This window comes from Cucumis sativus, unplaced genomic scaffold (genome assembly GCF_000004075.3).
Source record: "Cucumis sativus cultivar 9930 unplaced genomic scaffold, Cucumber_9930_V3 scaffold72, whole genome shotgun sequence".
NCBI lineage: Eukaryota > Viridiplantae > Streptophyta > Magnoliopsida > Cucurbitales > Cucurbitaceae > Cucumis > Cucumis sativus.
Genome location: NW_022279564.1, coordinates 130755 through 152418, shown reverse-complemented (window position 1 = coordinate 152418; position 21664 = coordinate 130755). Strand labels below are relative to the sequence as shown.

The 21664-nt window shown below is 31.9% G+C and overlaps 4 protein-coding genes across 5 annotated transcripts; 1 reads left to right on the top strand and 3 right to left on the bottom strand.

Moving 5' to 3' along the window:
* Positions 1 to 223: 223 nt before the first annotated feature.
* LOC101207641 (thiamine phosphate phosphatase-like protein) lies at positions 224 to 2868 on the bottom strand. Its single transcript, XM_004135652.2, has 4 exons — positions 2535 to 2868; positions 2221 to 2342; positions 1359 to 1557; positions 224 to 596 (listed from the first exon to the last, which is right to left on the bottom strand). The coding sequence occupies exons 1-4, from the start codon at positions 2670 to 2672 to the stop codon at positions 318 to 320; spliced, it is 738 nt and encodes a 245-aa protein (XP_004135700.1). The 5' UTR covers positions 2673 to 2868; the 3' UTR covers positions 224 to 317.
* A 1703-nt stretch (positions 2869 to 4571) lies between these two features.
* On the bottom strand, positions 4572 to 8535 carry LOC101207392 (protein NDL1). 2 transcript variants are annotated; one of them, XM_004135651.3, is made up of 11 exons: positions 8295 to 8535; positions 6690 to 6789; positions 6469 to 6566; positions 6272 to 6360; positions 6124 to 6184; positions 5957 to 6043; positions 5796 to 5873; positions 5639 to 5695; positions 5426 to 5481; positions 5206 to 5341; positions 4572 to 5092 (listed from the first exon to the last, which is right to left on the bottom strand). In XM_004135651.3, exons 1-11 carry the CDS (start codon positions 8352 to 8354, stop codon positions 4880 to 4882), a joined length of 1035 nt encoding a protein of 344 aa, XP_004135699.1. In that variant the 5' UTR covers positions 8355 to 8535; the 3' UTR covers positions 4572 to 4879. The 2 variants fall into 2 exon arrangements, with proteins under 2 accessions (XP_004135699.1, XP_011659969.1); XM_011661667.2 differs by lacking the exon at positions 8295 to 8535 and adding an exon at positions 6891 to 8099.
* Positions 8536 to 12845: 4310 nt separating this feature from the next.
* On the bottom strand, positions 12846 to 16847 carry LOC116406200. The gene is made up of 5 exons (XM_031889891.1): positions 15949 to 16847; positions 14656 to 14708; positions 14289 to 14455; positions 14042 to 14193; positions 12846 to 13955 (listed from the first exon to the last, which is right to left on the bottom strand). The coding sequence occupies exons 1-5, from the start codon at positions 16751 to 16753 to the stop codon at positions 13306 to 13308; spliced, it is 1827 nt and encodes a 608-aa protein (XP_031745751.1). The 5' UTR covers positions 16754 to 16847; the 3' UTR covers positions 12846 to 13305.
* A 1198-nt stretch (positions 16848 to 18045) lies between these two features.
* LOC116406196 lies at positions 18046 to 21263 on the top strand. Its single transcript, XM_031889886.1, has 7 exons — positions 18046 to 18466; positions 18580 to 18690; positions 18895 to 18963; positions 19561 to 19692; positions 20388 to 20465; positions 20654 to 20779; positions 20872 to 21263. Exons 1-7 carry the CDS (start codon positions 18272 to 18274, stop codon positions 21055 to 21057), a joined length of 897 nt encoding a protein of 298 aa, XP_031745746.1. The 5' UTR covers positions 18046 to 18271; the 3' UTR covers positions 21058 to 21263.
* Positions 21264 to 21664: the final 401 nt, after the last annotated feature.

Genomic DNA, 21664 nt, shown 5'->3' with positions numbered 1-21664 from the left:
TCACTTTCGTTCGTTTGAGCCAGATAAGCCATAAAAAGATTTTGAGAAAGCAATTGCATGTCTCTTTTTCCTATATGAAAGGTTGATCAATGACAAAGGATCAACCGATCATTGAGAATGATCGTGTGTCTAATAGATTTGTTTATTTAAACTAAAAAATAGAACTAAAATATCAGCAAAATGTAACTAAGATTTTCTCATAGTGAGAAAAAGACAGCAAAGATTAAATCTGCAAAGTTATGGCTGCATTAATAAAGATTTTATTCCCACGACAATATGATTGAATATAAGCAACCAAAGAGCAATTTCCACTAAATTTAAACTACCTCTGGATTGCATAATTGAATTTTTTTGATATCCAAAATGTTTAATAAGATCTTCTCCAGCTCTTTCCCATCACTCCATTCATGGATCTTAGCCTTTACAATTGTTTGATTGGAGTTTATGCGATCTGAGAGAGGATAGAGCTTCCTAGGCATCACGTGATCTCCTTCTTGAAGCCTTAGGGTTGGACAATAATCACCCCCTCCATCTCCAATGTATATGAATTCGTTTTTTTCCCCTTTCGATGCTCGGATTTGATCGACTACAAGGCCCTGCAACAGAATCCGCAGTTTGATCTCATAAGTTTATTCAACAAATCCCATGCCCACATACAAAGCAAAAGCACGACGAATAGAAATGCAATCCCCTCAGAAACATAAAATATCAAGTTAATAACAACAGAATCAATTACAATACAAACACTGAAAAACAATATAAAAAGCAACATCATAAATATTGAAATACAATGGTCAACAGAATAGAAAAATCGTTCAAAGAAGAAGAATATTAGATGGGGAAGTATGAAGATAAATGAAGAACTCCATCAAATTGTTGAAGATTCATCGGTTTGGTTTATTATTTTTATTATTAGCATTAGTATTAGTATTTTCTTTTAGTTTTAGGCTAGGTGGACTTGTTGAATAGGTTGCTTAGGTTTAGGTTGTGTTAGTGTAGTTGTGTTGCCTGATCTAACCTTGTAATTTAACCGACTTGAAAAGGAACCTAATTTAACAAGACAAAGCAAAGCAGCAAAAATATGTTCTCAGGATCTCCACAATATGGCATTAGAACTCAAGAAAACAAAAGGAGGTCTTCATCTTTATTATATAAGAAACACATTGTCCTCCCAGATTCATACATTGCAAGGTTGTAGTATATATCCTATCCTAAAGCTCATACCTTAAAATGGAAAAGCTTATTTTACACAGCAGCTAAAGAACTTTCTTAATCAGCAGAGCAATTAAACTGGAACTTTCAATCATACAGCAAGATCTATAAATGCAGGATTAGGAACTGAGTAACCTAACAAATACCTTACACATATTTGATGGGCACAAATTGCAGCCATGAGGAGATGATTCATCATGATATGGTGAAATTCTAAGCCTTCCTTTTCCATCAACAAAGGTAGGATTTGTGTTGATAGTGGAAAAGCATCCCAACACACCATGATGTTCTAAGATTGTCTCAATGAAAAACTGATTTGCATCACTAATTATCCTTAAGTCACACCTGAGATAATATCAATCCCATGTCCTTCCAGTTAGTCATTAAAACACTTCTAAGCAATGTCATGGACAATCTATAAAAGAGTGATTTTGAAATTGTTTTTTTTTTTTCTTTCAACAACATTCACTAAGAAAAAAATGTAAAGAATACAAAAACATGCAAAAAACAAACTAACAAAAAATGGGCTCTCTCTATAAAAAGAGACTCCCAACTGTGCAAAATAGTGTCTATAGAATAAATACGAAAGGTCTTCAAAATTAAATCGTACAAAAAAATGTGAAAGCGAACGAGGGGCCAAATCTCCGAACAATCCCTATACACTCCCCTAAACACCCTACGAATCCATTCACCCTACAAAACCTATAAGATTTCACAAGCCAAAAAGGAAAAGAAAAAAAATCCTTCTCCCCAAAAGATGGATTGAGGAGGAACTCTTTGATTGTAGCACTAGCGACTATGTGACAAGCAAAATCAATCTTGATGGCATTTGGTTGTTTCTTTTAATCATTTCAATGGTATAAAAACTACATTTAAAAAGTGTAAAACCAAGCATTGAAATGATTAAAAACATGTTCAAGAGTGGTTCTTGAAACATGACAAAACAAAATCACTCTCAAAGATGCCCTTAGACCATCAATTTAATCATAAACAAATACGAAAAGTTACCCAGCATCATGAGCTGATCTAATAGCAGCAATAATTCGTGGATGCAATGCAGCACCTTCCAAACACTTTGCAATATCCCCCATAGTTCTTCCTTGTGATTGGAGCTCCACTATCAAGGTATCCTATCAAAATCAATCCCAGCAATCCACAGCCAAAGTAGAATTAAACATAAAAAAATCTCAAAATTCCTTGCTAATAACATGTAGAAATAAAAACAATTCTTCATTTCCCTAATTCCATCTAAACCATAGCAATCAATGAATTGAAAATTGAAGTGCAGAGACAGTAGAAAAAGTAAAATGCAAATTACAAACCATGAGAGAGTTCCACGCCAAGGAAGAGTAGAGCTTGTTGAAGAGATTTGTAAGACCCATTTGAGTCACCACCAAATTATCGCTGTCCCCATCAATGATCGTCCGATCAAAGTCGAAAACTATGGTAATCCCAGCCATCTCGGCCACCGCAAACGGTCCAGAAACTTAAACCGGATGCGCAGCGATCCAAGAGGTCGTTTCCACCTTCAAGTCAGCCGCCGGCGATGAAACCCGACGGCCGCCAATAAATCGGAAAAATAATTGAAGTAAAATTCGAAGCCTTTAAATAATATAAATTCTTTAATAAAACAATTCATATTAAAGCGAAGATTATAAAGTAATTTTAGATTAATTAATTGAAAGATTTTTAAAAATAGAAAAATTTACAAACTGTACAACCAAATTTTAATCCAAATCCAAAATAGATAATTAAGTTTTTAAGCTAAGCCCAAAATATCCATATTTGGAATTAAGAAATTTTAGACTAACATTAAGTTCATACTTTTCAACTTTATTAAACATATTTATACTACTCACATATTTTTTTATATTTGCAGTTTATTTAAAATAAAATTATTAAAACTATTTATAGATACAGTTATATATATATATTTTTTTTCATTTTGTTATATTAGAAAACAATGGGGTAAAATTGCTTTTTAAATTTTAAAAAAAATGAACCAACCATATATTCAATTATGAAATAAAATTGGCCAATGGACATTAGACTTTGTCAAACTTTCAAATTCAATTCACCTTTTCAAAAAAGCAATTAAATTTGCACATGCAAATGCAATGCAATGAAGCTTTCCTCTTCCAACCAACATATTCAATCCCTAACCAACATTTATTTAGTTAACTTTATTAAATATGTGAACCTCTCGATATCAATTCAAATACCCAACAGGTACTTACGTGTATATTAATAACTACAAAGTTTGTTGTTCGAATTTCTTTCTTTACATCTACTTGTTGTACGAAAAAGAAAAAAAATCAATTTAAATGAACTTTTTTTATCTTAAAAGTGAGTTTAGTTCAACGATAATTTGATTTTCTACTTCATAGTTGTTGTACACAAAATGCGAAAAACTTTAATTACTTAAGTCATGTTTGGTAACCATTTCGTTTCAAAATAAGTAAACCAAAAAAAAAAAAAACTAATACAACGTAGAATCAAACCGATCAAAAGGCGAACAATTAATCTTGCCCTTTATTGGACTTTGACCTAGTTCCCTAATTTATAAAATCGATCCGTTCAGTTTGAGTCTCACTTGTCTCCAAAATCTAACCAAACATCCCTGAAAAGAATTGTAATTAATTTTTAAGTTAAATGACAAATTTAATAATGATAAGACATTGATAAACTTCTGTCAATATCATTAAGCATATTGATAGACACTTATGTGAATATCTACTAGGAGTGTTTATCAATAACTTTGTTATAATTTGTAAATATTCTTAAAAAAATTACACACAAAAATTAGAAAATTAGAAGTTGATGATAATGGAAGTAACAAGGTTGGATGATGGTGTGATGAGCATATAAAGAGTCAAATGAGTAAAAGAGAATAAATGAAGAATAAGGAAAAGAAGGGAAGGGGGAGCGGTGCACATGAATGTTGGTTGTTTCTTTTGGTTACACAATTGGTTTGTGTTATTAAATAGATAGCGGGAATCACGCTAAATATTTTATGCATACAATTCCTCATTCCGTGAATCCCAGCTAAGCCCTTTTCAATCATTCTCTCTTTTTCAATACAGTGGAGGGCGTGGGGCCAAAAAGAATATGATAATAATACTACTATTGTTTACAACAAGCCAACAGCTCAGTTCAACATCATTGATAAATAAGTATATTGGTCAGATTGAAAGTCAGTGGTTAGCAGAAAAACTAGATATTAATCAAAACCAACTAAGAGTATAACATTTTGAAGCTTGAGAATCAAATAGAAACCAACAAAAATGTATATCTTCCCCCCAAAGAGAAGGTACACCATGTTTAGAATAATAAGTAGGAGCAGGAGCAGCAAGGCAGAATTCAAGATCATTGATAAATATTTTAATATATTTGGTCAGAGTGAAGAATATACGAATCCACAGAGTTCAAGAATATGATCTCTTTTATGTCTGATGACTACAAAAGAATGAATGTGTATCTCCCTATTAGTTATTTACCCATCATTGTGAATACCCTTTTTTTTTTTCTCTCCCCCTATCTACACAAACGCTCCTTTCAACAAATCAAAAATCTGGAAAAGAAAAACTTACAGACAGACAGAGTTTTGAATCACAAGCAAACCATAGCCTCCTCTCTTCTTTTCCAATTCTACATGTCCTTGTGACGTTTAAGAAATGCGCGTTTTTATTGGTTTTAGCTTTAATCCCATGCTTTCTGGAGAAAGAAGCTCTGGGGAGATACAAGATGGACTTAATGGACTCCGTGGACTATCACTGAACTGGCATGGCCTATATAATCCATACCCCATGAAGAAGTACTCCATCGGTATCAACATTGCGTGTGGCTGCTCTTCGGTTACCATCGATCCACAAGCTTGGACCTGTGTGAACCAACCGTTGAGTTAATTAGTTAACAAAGCCTACACAGTTGCTTCTGCATCGCACACATTCCGTGCTGAAAGGAAGGTTATTTTTGTTCTTTTGATTGTCATACCTCAACCAAGGCACTATATCTTCTATCCAATTTTGATATCATATGGAGTGCTTCAGAATGGAAAGGTGAGCTATCCCCGACGAAAATGAGAGTACGACACCGGAGCCTTTTTAACCCTTCAGTAATGTCTGGTCTTCTGCAAAAGGGGAATAAATGTTGCAAATTTAACATATATGTTGACAAGAGGAAAAGAATAGTTAAGATAGGAAAACCATTTTACCTATTAATGGCTTGGAGGAACCTCAAAACATTGTTGCTCTGTCTCTCATCAAGTAGCTGACACAACAAATAAACCATCTTTATCAAACCAAACGCAAAGTTTGAAGAACCAACAACAACAAGAAGTTTGCCCAACAGAATGAAACATGAGAGACAAACTAGTTTTAGACAATATGAAACTCTCAGAGTTGAATGATTGACATAAAGAACATACTTTTCTACATGCTTGAACTATATCAGACTCTGCAACTTCTGCACTACCACGGACCTCCTGTTGCACGTAATAACAATTTCATGAACCCAGTCAACAACAAGAGTATAAAAGACGAACACAGAAAAAGAAAATTCTCAAAGAATGGAAACTATATTACCTTACTGAAGTACCGCTGAAGCAAGCACTCTTTCAACAAACCGCACATGCCATAGAAGTACAACAAGTTTGACATTACCTGCAATTTACAAGGGATGTGTGATATATAACATCTATCAAAACTTGAGTGTATTGGAGTGTAAGAAATGATGAAAAGACTACCTTATTATAGAACCATTCGGACCAAGAGGGCGACTTGCATAAGGGGGATATAAGAATTAAACCAAGAACTCGCTCTCTATACTTCAACTGTAAAATAATAAATTGGTCAAAACCAAGAAAAACTTTGATTTCATGATTCAATAAATTTTATGATACAATGAACGTACAGCAAAAAGACTAAGAATGTAAGCGCCAGCTGTTACCCCCATGCACATCACCGCACCGAGTCTGTAATAGATATAACCCAGTGATAAGTCAGCTATATAATCTTTTATCTCATATTCAATAGTGAAGGAGAGGGACAAGTGTACTTACCCAAAATAGTTGAGAACCTCAAGGATTTGATCTGCTAAATCATCGGCAGAGGGTGAAGGATCATCCTCACAAATCTCAGCAGCTCCTAACTGCAAGAACTCTTGGTAAAGTTCCAAAAAGGAAACTATGTGAATATAGTATTCAGGAGCAGGCCCAAAGTTATCCATGACACAAATTTACTCAACAATAATACAGACCTCATGTCCAGGAGGGCTGATATGGTAGATGCAAAAGTTATGAAGTAGCAACGAAGCTGCTTCTGGGAAAAAGAATAATCCTTGAAAACATGACATATCTGCAAGAACTCAGGGCAAAGGCACCACTTAAAAGTTATCTCACATAATTAATATAACAAGAAACCAAATATATAAAATATCACCACCAAAATCATAACATAAATATAACACCAAGCACTTACGATTTAGAGCCAAATCGGGATAAGTAATAAGTGGCGGCTTATCTTGGTCTCCACAGACTATTACAGACACAGAACCCTGGCCAGTTCGTACATGATGCTCCTGAGAATAACATGAGTGGCATGTATTAAGTCAGTAAGATGACGTGTAAGAAGTAATGGGGAAATGAAACACTCAAATCAAGAAGAACATCGATACGAAACATTCTCGTAGTTGTCCATTGTTCTAATCACATATTATTTCCATATGAGCTATGGATGAGTAAAAAGGAAGCCTTTGAGGAAAGAATAATGTTCAACTAGCCAACATTTCCAGCCAAGTATATCTGTAAAGAACAGTCCAAGTGCATTTCCTTTCAAGATGCCCAAGCTAACTTGTCCATTCAACTTAGTATAAACTTTATAAAAGTAGTGCGCATAACAAATTTATTGCTCAGCATTTAAATTATCAACAGCTTAAAAAAATTATGACAACAGCCAAGATAAACAAGCAACTACCCCTGTCAATACAAATAAAGTTCCATTACAAAAAGAAGAAAAGAAGCAGAAAAGTAGGCAAAGGTATGGTTTATTCAGTAGACTGCAATTTGCTTTTATCAACGAGCAGTACCACAATTACAAGGGATGAATATAACAACGAATAAAATAAAAAACCATAGAATAAGAAAAAGGTCAAAAAGTAGAAACAATCTTAATCTACAAAAGAAACTTAAAAATAAAATACCACCAGAGCAAGAATAAGAAGGAAAAAAATGGAAAATATATCTAACAAACAACAACGTGTACATAAGCCATTGATAACTGGAAAGTTCAAACGAACAATCAATATATACCCCAAACAGAACAATTAAAGATCATTAAAAAGCACAAACTAAAGATAAATAAGATGTCTCCAATCCGTTGTAACCATCATTAAAAGCTCGACCAGGTGAAAACCCTTTGATCAAAAGAGGTAAAGAAAAATTGAATACGAAATTGAACATAATAAAACCCAAAAAAGAGAACATAACAATTAGGATCAGAAAATAAAAAAGAACCCCAAAAGCCAGAAATAGGAAATGCACAAAGCCCATCGTTATCACATCTTGCATTTAAAAACAAAGCAGGGATAAAACACCAATCCCTGAATCAAGAAAGTAACCTCAAAACCAAACCCATTAAGTAGCTAATTAATGAACTTTTGGGAAAAAGGTTTGAACTTAATTATTAATAACTTCCAAAAAATGGAAAATTCTTAGTCAATCAAGCCACAGAAATGAACCAGATCGGAATGGGGAAAAGAAACACAAGAGTAGAAAAAGTTATAATCCCCGAAATAATTTCCTACTTTTTTCTTCTTCTTCACATCCAAACAAACCTATAGAATGCCATAAGACATTTCACCAATAATGAGAATCCCCAACCCCACAACACAACCAAAAAAAAAAAAAAACAGGACATTTACCCAATCAAATCAGCAATAACAACAACAAAAAAAAAAAAAAAAACCAACCAACAAAAAAGAAAAGAAAACCCCGATTCAAGTACACCACAAACAAATGCATCAAAGAAAAACCCAGATGACAAAATGGAAGAAATTAATTAACTCTTAGAGAAAAGAAAAGAAACCTTGCCGCCGAGATAGATCTTCTCCATGTCGACGGAAACAGAGTCATTAGAATCTGCCATGGCCGTAGCTCTATGTCCGTTGAATAGCGCTACCACCAAAACAGCCGGACGCTGTCGCAGACGGAGAAGGGTCTCTCTCTTTTGATTTTACTCTCGTCTCTCGTCTTCCAGAATTATAGGCTTTGGCTTCGTTGGCTTATATACAAAGCGATTCTTTCTCTTTCTCTTTCTCTCTGTCTGTTTTAATAATAAAACTCTTTTTTCTTTCTGTATTTTTCTTTTCTCTCTCTATCTCTCTTTTATCTTTCTTTTTTTTTATATATAATTATTATTATGTTTCCAACGGGTAAGAGTTAACCTACGGTTAATGTCCACCGATGGTCGTAGACCTTTCGCACCAACTGAAATTAACCCCTTAACCGTAGTCAAAATTTTGCCACCTCAGCTTCTAATATACCTAAACGGATACATTCTTCAACTTCCCTCTAAACGACGCCATTTTGATGCCCCCGAAACGCCAGGTTAATGTATTTAAAACGACACCAAACATTTACTATGTGTTCCCATCAAGATGATAATAGGTTGATTTAACCCAAATAATATAAATTAAATATAACAATTTCATTTAAATTATTAATATGTACCAACAAAATTAAATTTATAAATATAGCCAAATTTGAGAGTCTATCAACTGATATATCACAAGAGTTTATTATACGTAATATGTTATTAGACACTCAATTATTATCTCTAAAATTGACATCGAGCTAAAAAAATTCTTATTTTTGATAATTTGACATGAATGATCTTGAGTTAATCTATTATATAAATTTAAAGTATTTATGTGTCTATAAATCGTTTGAAACATAATTTTCTAACGTGAAACGGATCAAATGAAGTAGGGTATGTTTATTTGTAATTTTAAATGTTCTTAATTAAACAAAATGAAGTACGATATCGAATCCATTTTTTTAAGGATGAATTTAAGGTGATATAAGAAAAAAATGTGATTAGAGTATATACAGCAAAATATAAGAAATGTACACTGTGAGAAAATTTAAAATTAAAAATTCTCGTTGGTCCTTTTTAATATAGTAAAGATAAAAATATAATACAACAAATACGCATTGTTACAAATAGATATATTATTTAACAATAATAAGATATACGTTTAGATTTTATACTATCATTGTTATGTTATTGAATCATTGGTGAATGAATATAAGAAACTTAGTGTAGGAGAGGTGGAGTAAAAGATATATAAAATGATTTTTGTATAGATATATGTGATCATATATTCTAAAGTGAAATAAATTAATAAAAATGGGTTGGCATTAGGGAGAGAAAAAAGAATCATACTTATTCGAACAAGTATGGTATATATTTCGATTATCGATCATGAAAGAGAAATATCGAGAATACAAAATTGATTCTTCTCTTTACGTTATAATCTGACCTTTGTTTATATCAAACAATCGAAACACGATTGAAATGTTAACATCAACGATATTTTTATCCTTAATTTAGATACTTTATTAATGTATTTGTTAAAATATAAGTTTAGTTTTTGTAATTTTTTTGGGTATATTAAGTTTTTCGAACATAGGAAAATAGTTTCATACAAAATTTAAAACCTAATTTTCGGTTTACTAATTATAATTTTACTATTTAAAAAAATGATATTGAAAGGCATACAAAAAAAGTAATCAATTCTCTAACATCATAATAATAATATTGCACAAAAACATATATCTATTAGTGATAGTTGTTGAGTATAAGTCACCAACCTTCACGCACACAAAAAATATCGTCAACTTAAATATATGTTTAAAAAATGATGATAAGTTATATAATTCAAAAGTCATTGAAGAATAAGGGTTGATCTGTTTCTTTTTCCAAGAAATAGCTCGTAATACTAAAATAAATTATTATATTATATGTACGGAATTAAATGTATAAATAACCTCAAAAAAGTATTTGAGGATTTTTTTGGTTCTTTAGTTTTAATTTCAATAATGGTTTTTTCCGTTGTTCTTTGTATCTATATACATAGTTTTCTTGGTTTGACCTTCAAACAGAGATCCATAAAAGTAGAACGATCAGCAACATGTAGAGTCATGAAAAACATTGTAGAAAGAGAGAGATGATTATTTTGATCACTAAGTTAAAATAGTCATTACCTCTCGTTCTCTTAACATACATCTCAAACCGACGATTTATTCCAATAGCCTCAAATACTTTACTTTTTAAAGAAAAAACCCTAAGCCCCAAACACTTGGTTAATTATTAACATATCACTAAAATAGTTTAAATATTTTTTAATTTAGTAAAAATGAAGCTTGAAAAAACTAAGATCGATAGAGAATACTATTGAACATTGAACAAAAGAGACCTACACTAAATCTGTCGGTACCTAAACCACTGAATTCATTCAAAAGCACCAGACGTCCAGTCTTCTCTTTCTTTTTTGGAAAGGAAACCCTAAATCCCCAACACCATATTAATGATTAAATCTATAAATTAAATAAACATTTTTTCAAAAAATAAAAATGAGTGTATAAAATTTGTAAAAAAAGACGAAATGAAATGATGAGGTGGGGGTGGGGCCGAAGAAAATGTGTTTGACTAAAAGGTGATTGGTGTCATAGTGATGCATACACCTGGCATTGGATGCTCTTTTTGTGGGTTCCACGTGGACCATATAAACACCCTTTGTGATGTAGCTACTGATTACGTGTACAAACCAAGTCCTTTCAACTTTATATATATATATATAAACAAAATAAAATAAGAAAAATAAGAAAATGAGAGAGATTGCTTGCCTTTCATCAGACTCAATTATTAATCATACCCATTTTAATCATGTTTTTATTTTAATTTCACTCATATTTTTACATTTGGCAATTTCCTACTGCTTCTCTCACATTCCTTCACCAACCTCAATAAAAAAAATTATATATATATATAGCCGAAAAGATGCAAACGAGTTAGTTTAAGGTCACGTTTATGGATTATCACTGAAATTTAATTGTAATGGACTATAATCGTAAATGTATTTAGACTTGCTTTTGATCGCGTTTATCTAAAGTTATAAATTTTAGTGTTACTTTTACTCATGAGAACCAATTAAATTGGATTGATTACAACTTTTGTTGATGAATTTAATCGTAGATTCCATGTATTGGTACGAATTCAAAACACAAGTAAACAACATCAACCGTAATCACACTTAGCTTACATTTTAATTTATTAGTTAAAAACTCAACATAATTAAATAAGGAAGATAAATAAATAAGCAATACTTTTTAAAAAACTATTTACATTCAAACTAAATTTTTTTAAAATTTTAAATAACATTTATGAAACGAGTTTTGGTAAAAGCAATTCTTTTAGTCAATTCGGATGAAATTAATTTTTGATAAAAAAATATTTACAAATGAGTCAAACGTTTTATCTACTTGAACGAAGAGAATTAAGTTCAAGTGGTAATTAAATAAATAAAGGAAAGACATACAAGAAACTAATTTTGCAATCAATTAGTCAATAATGATAATTTTCTTGAACTTATTGTTTTATTAGATATAAAAAAGGAAACGTCCAATTAGAAAAAGAATATTATAAGATATGAAATTGTTTTACTCAACAACGTGATTTATGGTTATGAAATAAATTTTTATATATATATATTATAAAGAAAAGAAAACTTAGAAAGAAAAATGAAAATAAAGAATGTGATGTGAAAGAGATATTGCCACCACCATAGTCCGTGACTACATAACTTATTATTTTGTAGGAGAGATGGGTCAATTCTACAAAATCAATTCTCTCTCTTTTTTATATTTTGAAAAAATCTCGAAAGGATAAATTTGTAAATTTGATCTTTGAGCTGGATTAGAATCTTAATTTTTATTATATTTTATAAATATTTATTAATTTTACTATATTTAAAAATATTTTTAATAGTTTATCAAAATTAATTAAATAACAATAATGGATAGTAAAAGACATTATGTGAAGTACAAATTATAAAGTAAATTTTTTAGAAAGAATAAAAGATAAACTAAATGGTTGAAGTACACAATATTAAAATGATATTTTATGTATATTACGATAATTGAAATTGTTTAACAAAATTGATTGTTTTTTAATTTCTTGGCTTAGTGTGAGATCAAAATACAGTTTATAGCATATGGAAGACCAATCACTTCTCGAAGGGTACTAGCTCTATGTGAATTATCAATATCTCTACGTGTGATTCGTTGAGACATAAACTTCTTCTATTTTTCTCGAGAAAAGGGTTGAAATGCATTGAATAGATATCATTGTTTTTATATATATTATTCAGATTAATGAACTAAATCAGATAGTTATATGAGTGAGTGAAAGAAAACAACTTACATAGAAATTGACAGTCAAAATATTGAATCTCATTTGAGTTAAGCAGAAGAAAATATAGGTGCAAGAGAGCCCCAAGATTGGGTCTATCCTGTATTGAATTTTCACACTATTCAATATTTCAAAACTATCATTTGATTAAAAAACCAATAAAAATTTAGATGAAAAAGAAAATATTTGAATACAATGTCATGCAAAACTTTGTTAGATGAAAGGTCTAAGAGTAAGAGTTGTATTTGGAGAGAGTATTTTTGTGATGTTTAAATTTGAAAAATCTCTTAAAAGAGAATTACTCAAAGGTAGTAAAGTACATTTATATCAAATAGAAGTTAAAGATCTGATTCATCTTCATGAAGCCAAGCAGCAGCATCATAATGACCCAAAACGTCTTTCCATCTTCTTCCTTTCCTTGATTAAATAGTGAATCATTTTACATTTACAATCCTTGGTTGAACTGTTGCAAAGTCCCGAGTTCAAAATCAACCGTTCTCAGAGGATTATCGACTTGCCTTGTAACTCAGCCAGCTACTCCAGGAAGATCTTCAAAAAAAGAAAACAAACTGAATCTGAAGTTGTTTTGTTGCAACCAAATACCAACCTTTCTTGTTGAATCACATTACTGTTTCATGTCAGAATCTTTGTCCGAGTGTGGATTATGAACCTCCCCCTCGCTGTGTGTATCGTTATTCTCAACAGCTGACTTCAACTGGGTAGCATCAGTGTTCGGAACCAGATCGTACTTAACCAATTTATTTTTTTTATTCTTTCTTTTTGCCTTTCTCTTTAGACTCTTTACCGAACTATTTTCAGTCGTTGACATTGTAGGAGCCGCAGAAACAAGAGCTTCATTTACTGGTTCATTCATTGTCGTGTCCTCCTCATTTCCATTTTCATTTTCCCCTTGCTTATTGATGCAAAACAAAAGATCGCCCTCAACAGCTGACTTCAACTGACTTAACAACTTTAACTTTTTATTCCTTTTTTTTGCTTTTCTACTTAGCTTCTTGACCGAACTATTTTCAGTCGTTGACATTGTAGGAGCAGCAGAAGCGAGAGCTGCATTTACCGATTCATCCATTGTCGTGTCCTCCTCACTTCCATTTACATTTCCCCCTTGCTTATCGATGTAAAACAAAAGATCATCATCTACTTTATCTCCCTCAAATGAGACTGATTTGGAAGTATCAAGAACTAATTTGGATCGACGATTGGAAATGGTATTGTCAAATACTCTTACACCTTGATCTTCAGCCTTGAGAAGCCACTCTGGAAGAAAATGAACAGAAAATTAGATTCTCAACTATACCATTAATGCATATACTTCAACGTAAAAGTTAACATCAACAACGTACCAAGAAACACTTTAGGTGACAACCCATTGGGGCAATTTAGATTCTCATTGCTAGGCATTTGGCTTTTGATCCATCTAATAATTTGAGAAGAAACAAGAGAACTCGAGAAGGCATTTAGATATGAGATGGCTCTATTCTGATCTCCATGCTCCCTAAGTATTTATACAACAAAGAACCAATAAGACTTCAGAGGAAGGTATGGTAAAAGTCCGATTGAAGTTCCTGGAATGTTCAATTCTTCACATACCTGTAAAACTCTATGGCCTCATAAGTAAGAATCAATCTCTTAACAGCAAGAAACGCCACATGCTCGGCAGGTAAGTTAATGGCTATCTCAGGTTTCAAAAACGAATAATCAACCAATATAAGAGCATCATATAGAACCTTCCTTAACAAAGCTTCATTGTCAGTACTCTGCAAAAAGGTTTATAATAACATCAAATGATTTTGGAACCGTAATAACGGTAGATCAAATCCAAGGACAAAGTGCATGTACATATTCATAATACACGTTAGAACAAACAGATTAATTAGAATACAGAAACTGTCAAACACATAATTATTCTAAGGAAGACACCCATACATCCAAAAAAGCTCATAAAAGCAAAACTTACCAAAAGAGACGTCACAGGTAAAGTTGCCTCCAGGAGGACTCTTACAAGAGTTTCTGTTGATACAATGATAGACCGAGATGTGAGCACGTATAACAAAATTCTAAACTTAAAAACTAGATGCATAAATCAAACATACACTAGAACACGCAGCAATGTTTGTGCAATGGACAATCAGTGTTCTAATGAGTGTGCTTAGGTTCTATCTAAGGCAAGGCACCCTCGATGATGCTTGGATATATCTTTTTTTTCAAGGTTCTTTAGAGGGAAAAATTCCATGAGTTTTGAAGAATAAATGTGTTTGGTCCATGATGTTTCAAATTGGTCATTTAGTTGCTGAATTTTCAAGATTAGGCTTAAAAAGTCTCCCTAGGAACAAAACCATTATTTATTTTTAAAATGACTAGACGGTTGACATGCAAGATGACATGGAAAGAAATTATATCTTTAATCATTCCCTCCCCTCTCTACGTTCTCCCCTCTTTGTCTCTCATCTCATCTCCTCTTCTCTCTCTTGTTATCTCACCTCCCTCTACATCCTCTATCTTATTTTCAACCAAATGCAACTTGTACAGTAGCAAAACGAAAATTTTAATGATTTTGTTAGAAGAGTAAACTTTTTAAACATATTATTGAAAACTTTGAGACTAAAATGACCAATTTACCAATTTAAAACGAAGGCCAAATGCTTCTATTCTTCAAAACTCATAAACCAAAAAGCCAAATTTCCCTCTTCATATAAAATGTAAAAGACAAACATATTGCATAGAGGCCTTGTATCTCTACACCATTTTGTAAAGAAAGATATCCAAAGTAAGCATAGATAACTAGGTATAATATGTGTTAGCTACCAAGAGATATCTTGTTCCTCCACCCCCTATAGTACTAAAAAAACATCTCAAACAAAAATGTAGAACATTTCTCATTTATCTCATTCCTCATTATAATGTTTCCCCCCGCCCCCAATCAGGTACTTCACTATGAAGAGTCTTGCTTTTCTTCATGCTTCACACTTAATCCCAGTAGTATTGCGCTTAGCCATGCTTGTAAATCTAGCTAGTCAAAGAAGTATGCAATTCTTCAACGTCTTATTTAAAAAATGCCATAAAGAACAACATACAATATAACACGAGTTATAACAAACCAACTGGGAGCATATTAGCAGTTATCAAATCCAACATCAGCAAGATAAATAGATATATCATAGAAAGCATAAACAACCTAATATAATCTAATAAATACTTTAACGCCATGCAAAATCAAACCAATACTGAGAAGGGACTTCGAATCACTAACCAAAAGAGTAGAAATTTCTAATCTGAGTTATTGATCCAACAGCCCATGTTATTAGATCTTTCTCCAAATCTTGCCTCGAACGTCCATAGTTAAAATCCAAGCACAGTTTCATCAGAAATATCTCAGCGATTACAACTCCAGCCAAGCGACGAACATCACACTCTCCCGAACTAAACTCCTCACGAACCTCACTGCACACGAGCGGTAGGAACTGATCCAATCCCTCATTTGGCTGCGTCCAGATACTAATTAAATCCATAAAAGGAGTAATCAAACTGAAGTCGAGAGATTTATCATTCTTGTCCGAATCCTCACGTGAACTCAGATTCATAAAACCAAGAATTGCTTCAACTAAAGACTTAACCTCTCTCATTGCTTTCTTTTCCCTTGTCGAGTTCAAATCCTTTCCACGCATGTCGATAACCAATTTATACACCTCGGAAACCACTGGAGAAAGCAACGTAATGGTCTTCGAAGAACCACAAGGAGCCGAACAAGAACATACCAACTGAAACAAGACTTTCATGGCTGCCACTCGTTCCAAAAAATCGCCTTTAGGATTGAAACTACTACGAAACTTTAATGCGGAGTAAAACCAAATCGATTCTAATGGTGGGTCAGCTCTAGCTTGAATCAATTTGTAGAATCTTTTCGTAAATTGAGAAAAAACAACATTTCCTTTGCGAATTTCAGCTAAGACATTCTGGATTGATTGCGCAAGAGTAAACTCGTAATTTTCTCCGAGGAAAGGATTTTGCTTTAAAGGGTTGATAGATTCCATCGATTCAACAAGACCCAAAGCCATGAAACTGGTTGAAACTTATGAAATTTGAAAATCGATTACAATGGAGAAAGAATTGGTAGGGGAAGAAGGCGAAAGCTACTTTAGGGTTTTGTGAGGGTTTTTTTGAAGATTGTGCCATGTCGGATGAAATGGTGGAGCCTATTTATGACGTGTGATTGTTTCAAACCGTTAAAATTATCGAAAATCTAACGGCTGTGATGACATGAATCATTTAATTAGATTTTCTTTAGAAAAATAACATTAATATTTGAATTTTTTTGAAAAATAACAATTTTTTTTTAAAAAAAATATATTTACAAACAATAGCAAATTCTATTCTCGAGTGATTGATATTGTACAGTGACTATTAACGATGGGATCTAAAATTTTGTAAATATTTTAGTTTGTTTTGTTATTTTAAAAAATATCTCATGTTTAGAGTCAATCTATAATTTAAAATATTATACATTTAGTCATTTTCAACGTGTTTTTAGTTAAATACTCATTTGGTTAGTAATAATATATACTAAAATATCTCTTAATTAAATTTTAAAAATCTGAAAAAAATAATAATTAATTAAGTCTACCCCATTTTAGGAAATTTCATTTCACACTTACTTTTAATAAATTAATTAATGAATATTAGTATCTAACGTTGAATAATCATTTTGATTTCTCTATCTTAAAATTTGTTTAATTAATCTTTTATAGTTAATTTTTTTAATGAAAATTGATCCAATAATAGTTTACATGTAAATACATTTTTAAAATTTATAGTAAAAATACTAAAAAAAGTGTTGTAGAAAATCTATACTAAACTAGTAGGAGAGACTAAATTTAAGATTTATGGAAATGTTAGAAATTAAAATTAGATATATGAACTAAATTAAACTATCATTAAATTCAAATAATATTTTAACCTAATATTAATGACTAATAAGGGATTATTTGATAAAATATAAAACAAAGCTAAAAGTGTGAATCTAAAATTAAGAACCAAACTAAAACAAAACAAAATGATATTATAGCATTGAGTTTGAACTACTAAGTTTCATGTTAACCTAAGTTTGTGGTGGAAGAACGAATTTCTAAAATACGTTTATTCAAAATTTCAAATTAAGTTGCTCGATAATGTAGAAAGTATAACATTTTGAATCCCATGCGAAGTAAAATTAAATAACTTAGGCATGAAAAGAAAAAAAAAATAATAGCAAAAAGAAACGTGTTTTCTCGAATCTTATTGGATGAAATAAATAAACCCTACGTAGAATCAACCAATTAAATTGGGCCACCTCATCAACATTTTATGTATTTATTTATATTTAATTTCTCTATGAAGACCGAAGTTGAACAACTGAAAATCGGCCTTCGTCTTCTTCTTCTTTTTCTTCAATTCAATCTGGTTTTTCGGTTGAAATTGTTCGATTTTTATATTTGATCTGACTCCAACCAATTTAAGTTGACGCCATTTTTGTAGGGAAGAACTCTTCTTCAACCATTGTTGAATCCTGAACCCCGAGAACTTTGTCAGTGAAGAAGATGAAGCAATTAGTGATTGTTGTTTTAGTGATTTTCATCATTGGTTTAATTCCAACGTTTGAGTGTTCGAAGAAACCATCAGCGGCTGCTAGAAAAGAGGATATTCCGTACATCAAATGCCAAGTCTGCGAGAAGCTTGCTGCGGAGTTGTATCACCAAGTTGAGAAGAAACAAGCTGAGATTGCTCCCAAGAAGGTAATTCATGGATCGGTTTTGGATTGTTTAATTTAGAGATTGTATTCAGTTGCATTTTTTTTTTCATGCATTTGATTTTTTTTTTTTTTAACCCTTTTTGGTTTTTGTTTTAGATCTCGGAGTATCAAATTATCGAAATAGCTGAGAATGTTTGTAATCTGAAGAAGGCAGAAGCTGATTGGATCTTACAGATCGACATTGTTGAACAAGGTGATAAGTTGGAGGTAAGGAGAAACAGGGTTATTTGATTTATTTAGATCATCACGTTTTGGAATTTGGTATTTTTAATTTTGAGAATGATTCGAATTGTCTCAGGCATGAAACTAAATTTTTCTTTTTGAATAATGATACTCAATATATGAATGAATATTCAATTTCTTTCAATTTTTTTCTACAATGTAACTCATTGAAGATTCATGTCTTCTCAGCTAGTAGATCAGAACACTGAAGGACAATGCAATTCAGAGTGCAAGACCATTGAACGTGCATGTCAAGAGGTATGTTTAGGCCTTGCTTTGATACTGCACCATCTCTTATTGCTGCAACTATTGGAATGAACTACAGCTCCATTATCTGGGAAGATAAGAAATGAGAAATTTCCACCTATGCACTTAGGTTAAATTACAAATTCGGTTGGTTTTTAATTAGAACTTACTCTATATGGTTTAATAAAACCTTCATAAATAGTCCCTATTATCAAACCATGGGGACTAAGTTCTAAATTTTAATACCATAAGAACTAACCTCTAACTTTCTCCACACCAAATTTGTTATTTAACCTATGCATTTATTATTTGTTGATTTTTTTTTTATGATTCTTTGTTCCCTCTAGTAGGAAGGATCTTCTTACTCTTTCTGTGTGGTTAATGGTTAATCTCTAGAAGATAAAAAAAATATTGAGGTTCACTTATTAGTAACTTCAATATACATAGGCCGATACAAGTAAAATAATAGCTAGAAGGAACTTACTAAAGTGGAGTGGAGGTTTTGTTTTGCTACTATTGCCTTGACCCTCCAAAATTTTGTTTTGGGAAGAAATGGATTTCCAGAAAGACAATATGTCAAATGCTTAAATATGTTATGTTATATTGCAGGTCATGGGATATTCCGATACTGATGTTGCTGAATACTTATATAGCTCCAAACCAAAGATTGATTCTTTGGTTAACTATCTGTGCAAGGACCTCACTAAATCGTGCACTACTAAGCCGCCTCCAGTTCCTAAGGTAGTTAGCTAATCACATTCCAGTTTTGCTGATTAATAATTCCTAATTGGTATATGATGAAATCATTGTCAAATTACCCATCTTTCTTTGGTTTTTCTTTAACGATTAGTTTTCTGGTGTAGTATAAATAAATATCATTTTCATTAAACAATGTTCGATTCCAGGTGCCTATTGGGGTTAACTGGTATTTTCCTAGTTATATGTTTTAGTTGAATTTCAGATGGCGAGCGTTGCATGGTTATTCCGTTGGGAGAAAATTTTGACATCCAACTTGTTAAATGAACAATCCATTGGTTAAGATCCTCGTCCTTATTTGGAGGCCCTAGTTTGAAAGAAACTGTAGAATTTTTCGTGATTAAGAAACTAACAATGGCTTTTGTACTTATAGCCGAACCCAAATTTCTTCTAGTTGGACTCTTTTTCTGCTTTGTAAGCTGTTCTGTGGGTACTTGATCTCCCCTCTTTTTGTATCTCTATCCTAATCCAATGGTTAAGTTCTAAATATTGGATATTACTAATCATGTTTGATACTGAAAGTGCTGGGTTTAATTTGTTTTATTATTAGTTTTATGTTGAAAAACAGAGAAGTAATGATGATTGTTAAGCAATGCTAAGCAACTTGTAATCATTTGGTATTAGGATACAGTATTTTATAAGTTTAACCTGACCCCTTATATTGTCCTTGTAAAATCCAGGACAGGACTCCAGGTGAGCCCTTTGTGGCCAAGTCATCCAAAGAAGCTGAAATGGAAAAGATGATGAGATCCATGGAGGTAAGCAATTGGTTGTTCTAATGTATGTTGTCTAGTAACAAATAAAAACAAGGAAAAATAGTTTTAATCAATCAAAATCAGTTTTAATAGTACAAAAAAGTAAGTTCAGGAAGTGTGAAGTTAAATATTGAATTGATCTTACGTGTACCTCTAGTTTCTAGTTCCACCCACACTCTTCACATGAACAGGGAATGCCAGGAGCACCTGGAATGAAAATGTATTCAAGAGACGATTTAATGAACATGAAGAATTTTGGAGGTGAAGATGATGATGAAGAAGAAGAAGAAGAAGAAGAAAACTTCCCCTCTAATTTGGTACTTTAAAACATCTTTTATCTAGCTAGATTTTCTTTAGGATTACAATTGTTAATTGTTATACTTAAACTAAATGATAAACCTTTTTGTAGGGCAAAGTTTTGAGGGAGAAAGAGAGGAAGAACAATGATTGGAAAAATAGAATCACTAAAGGAGTTTCTAAGGCAGGGGAAGCACTAAAACAACATGCTTATAAAGTTTCCAACAAAGTAAGGCATTGGTGGAGAGCAAAGACTGGAGGCTTAAAAAGTTCAAAGCCAACAAAACAAGAACTTTGAAGTATCTTATCTTTCTTTAGCACTACAAATAGTTTTCATTTGTATTTGCATCTCCCTAATAGGAAGTTAGCTGGTAAATTTGGTAGCAAATACTGAAGAGTTGTGGTTTAAATCAATCCTTAGTCCTGAAATTTTGTGGTTCTTTTCAATATTGAGGAAAAACCAAAACTTTGCTAATGGAAGAGTTGCTCTGTTTTGTTTTTATATGGTTTGGTTGTTCAAGATTCAATTGGTCACGATCTAGTCCTATAATCTCAATCTTGTAAACTATAACAATTCAATCTCTAAACTTGATTATCTTAATCATAAACTTTTGATTCCTAAACTTTCACAAAACAACGATTTAATTTTTCTACTTCAAACTTATAACAATTTAATTGTGAGATAGATGCCAATTAAACAATTAAATTCAAATTAATTAAGTATATAACACAATTTTAAAATATTTGCAAATATAGTAAAATTTGTCCAATTCTATCAATGATAGACCATGTTGCAAAAATTGGTAATAGAGAAAAATTTTTTGTAATATAAATTTTAATATGTAATGATCAACTAAAACAATTCTTGATTCAATTCGCTCTGACTATAATTATACTAAAAACAG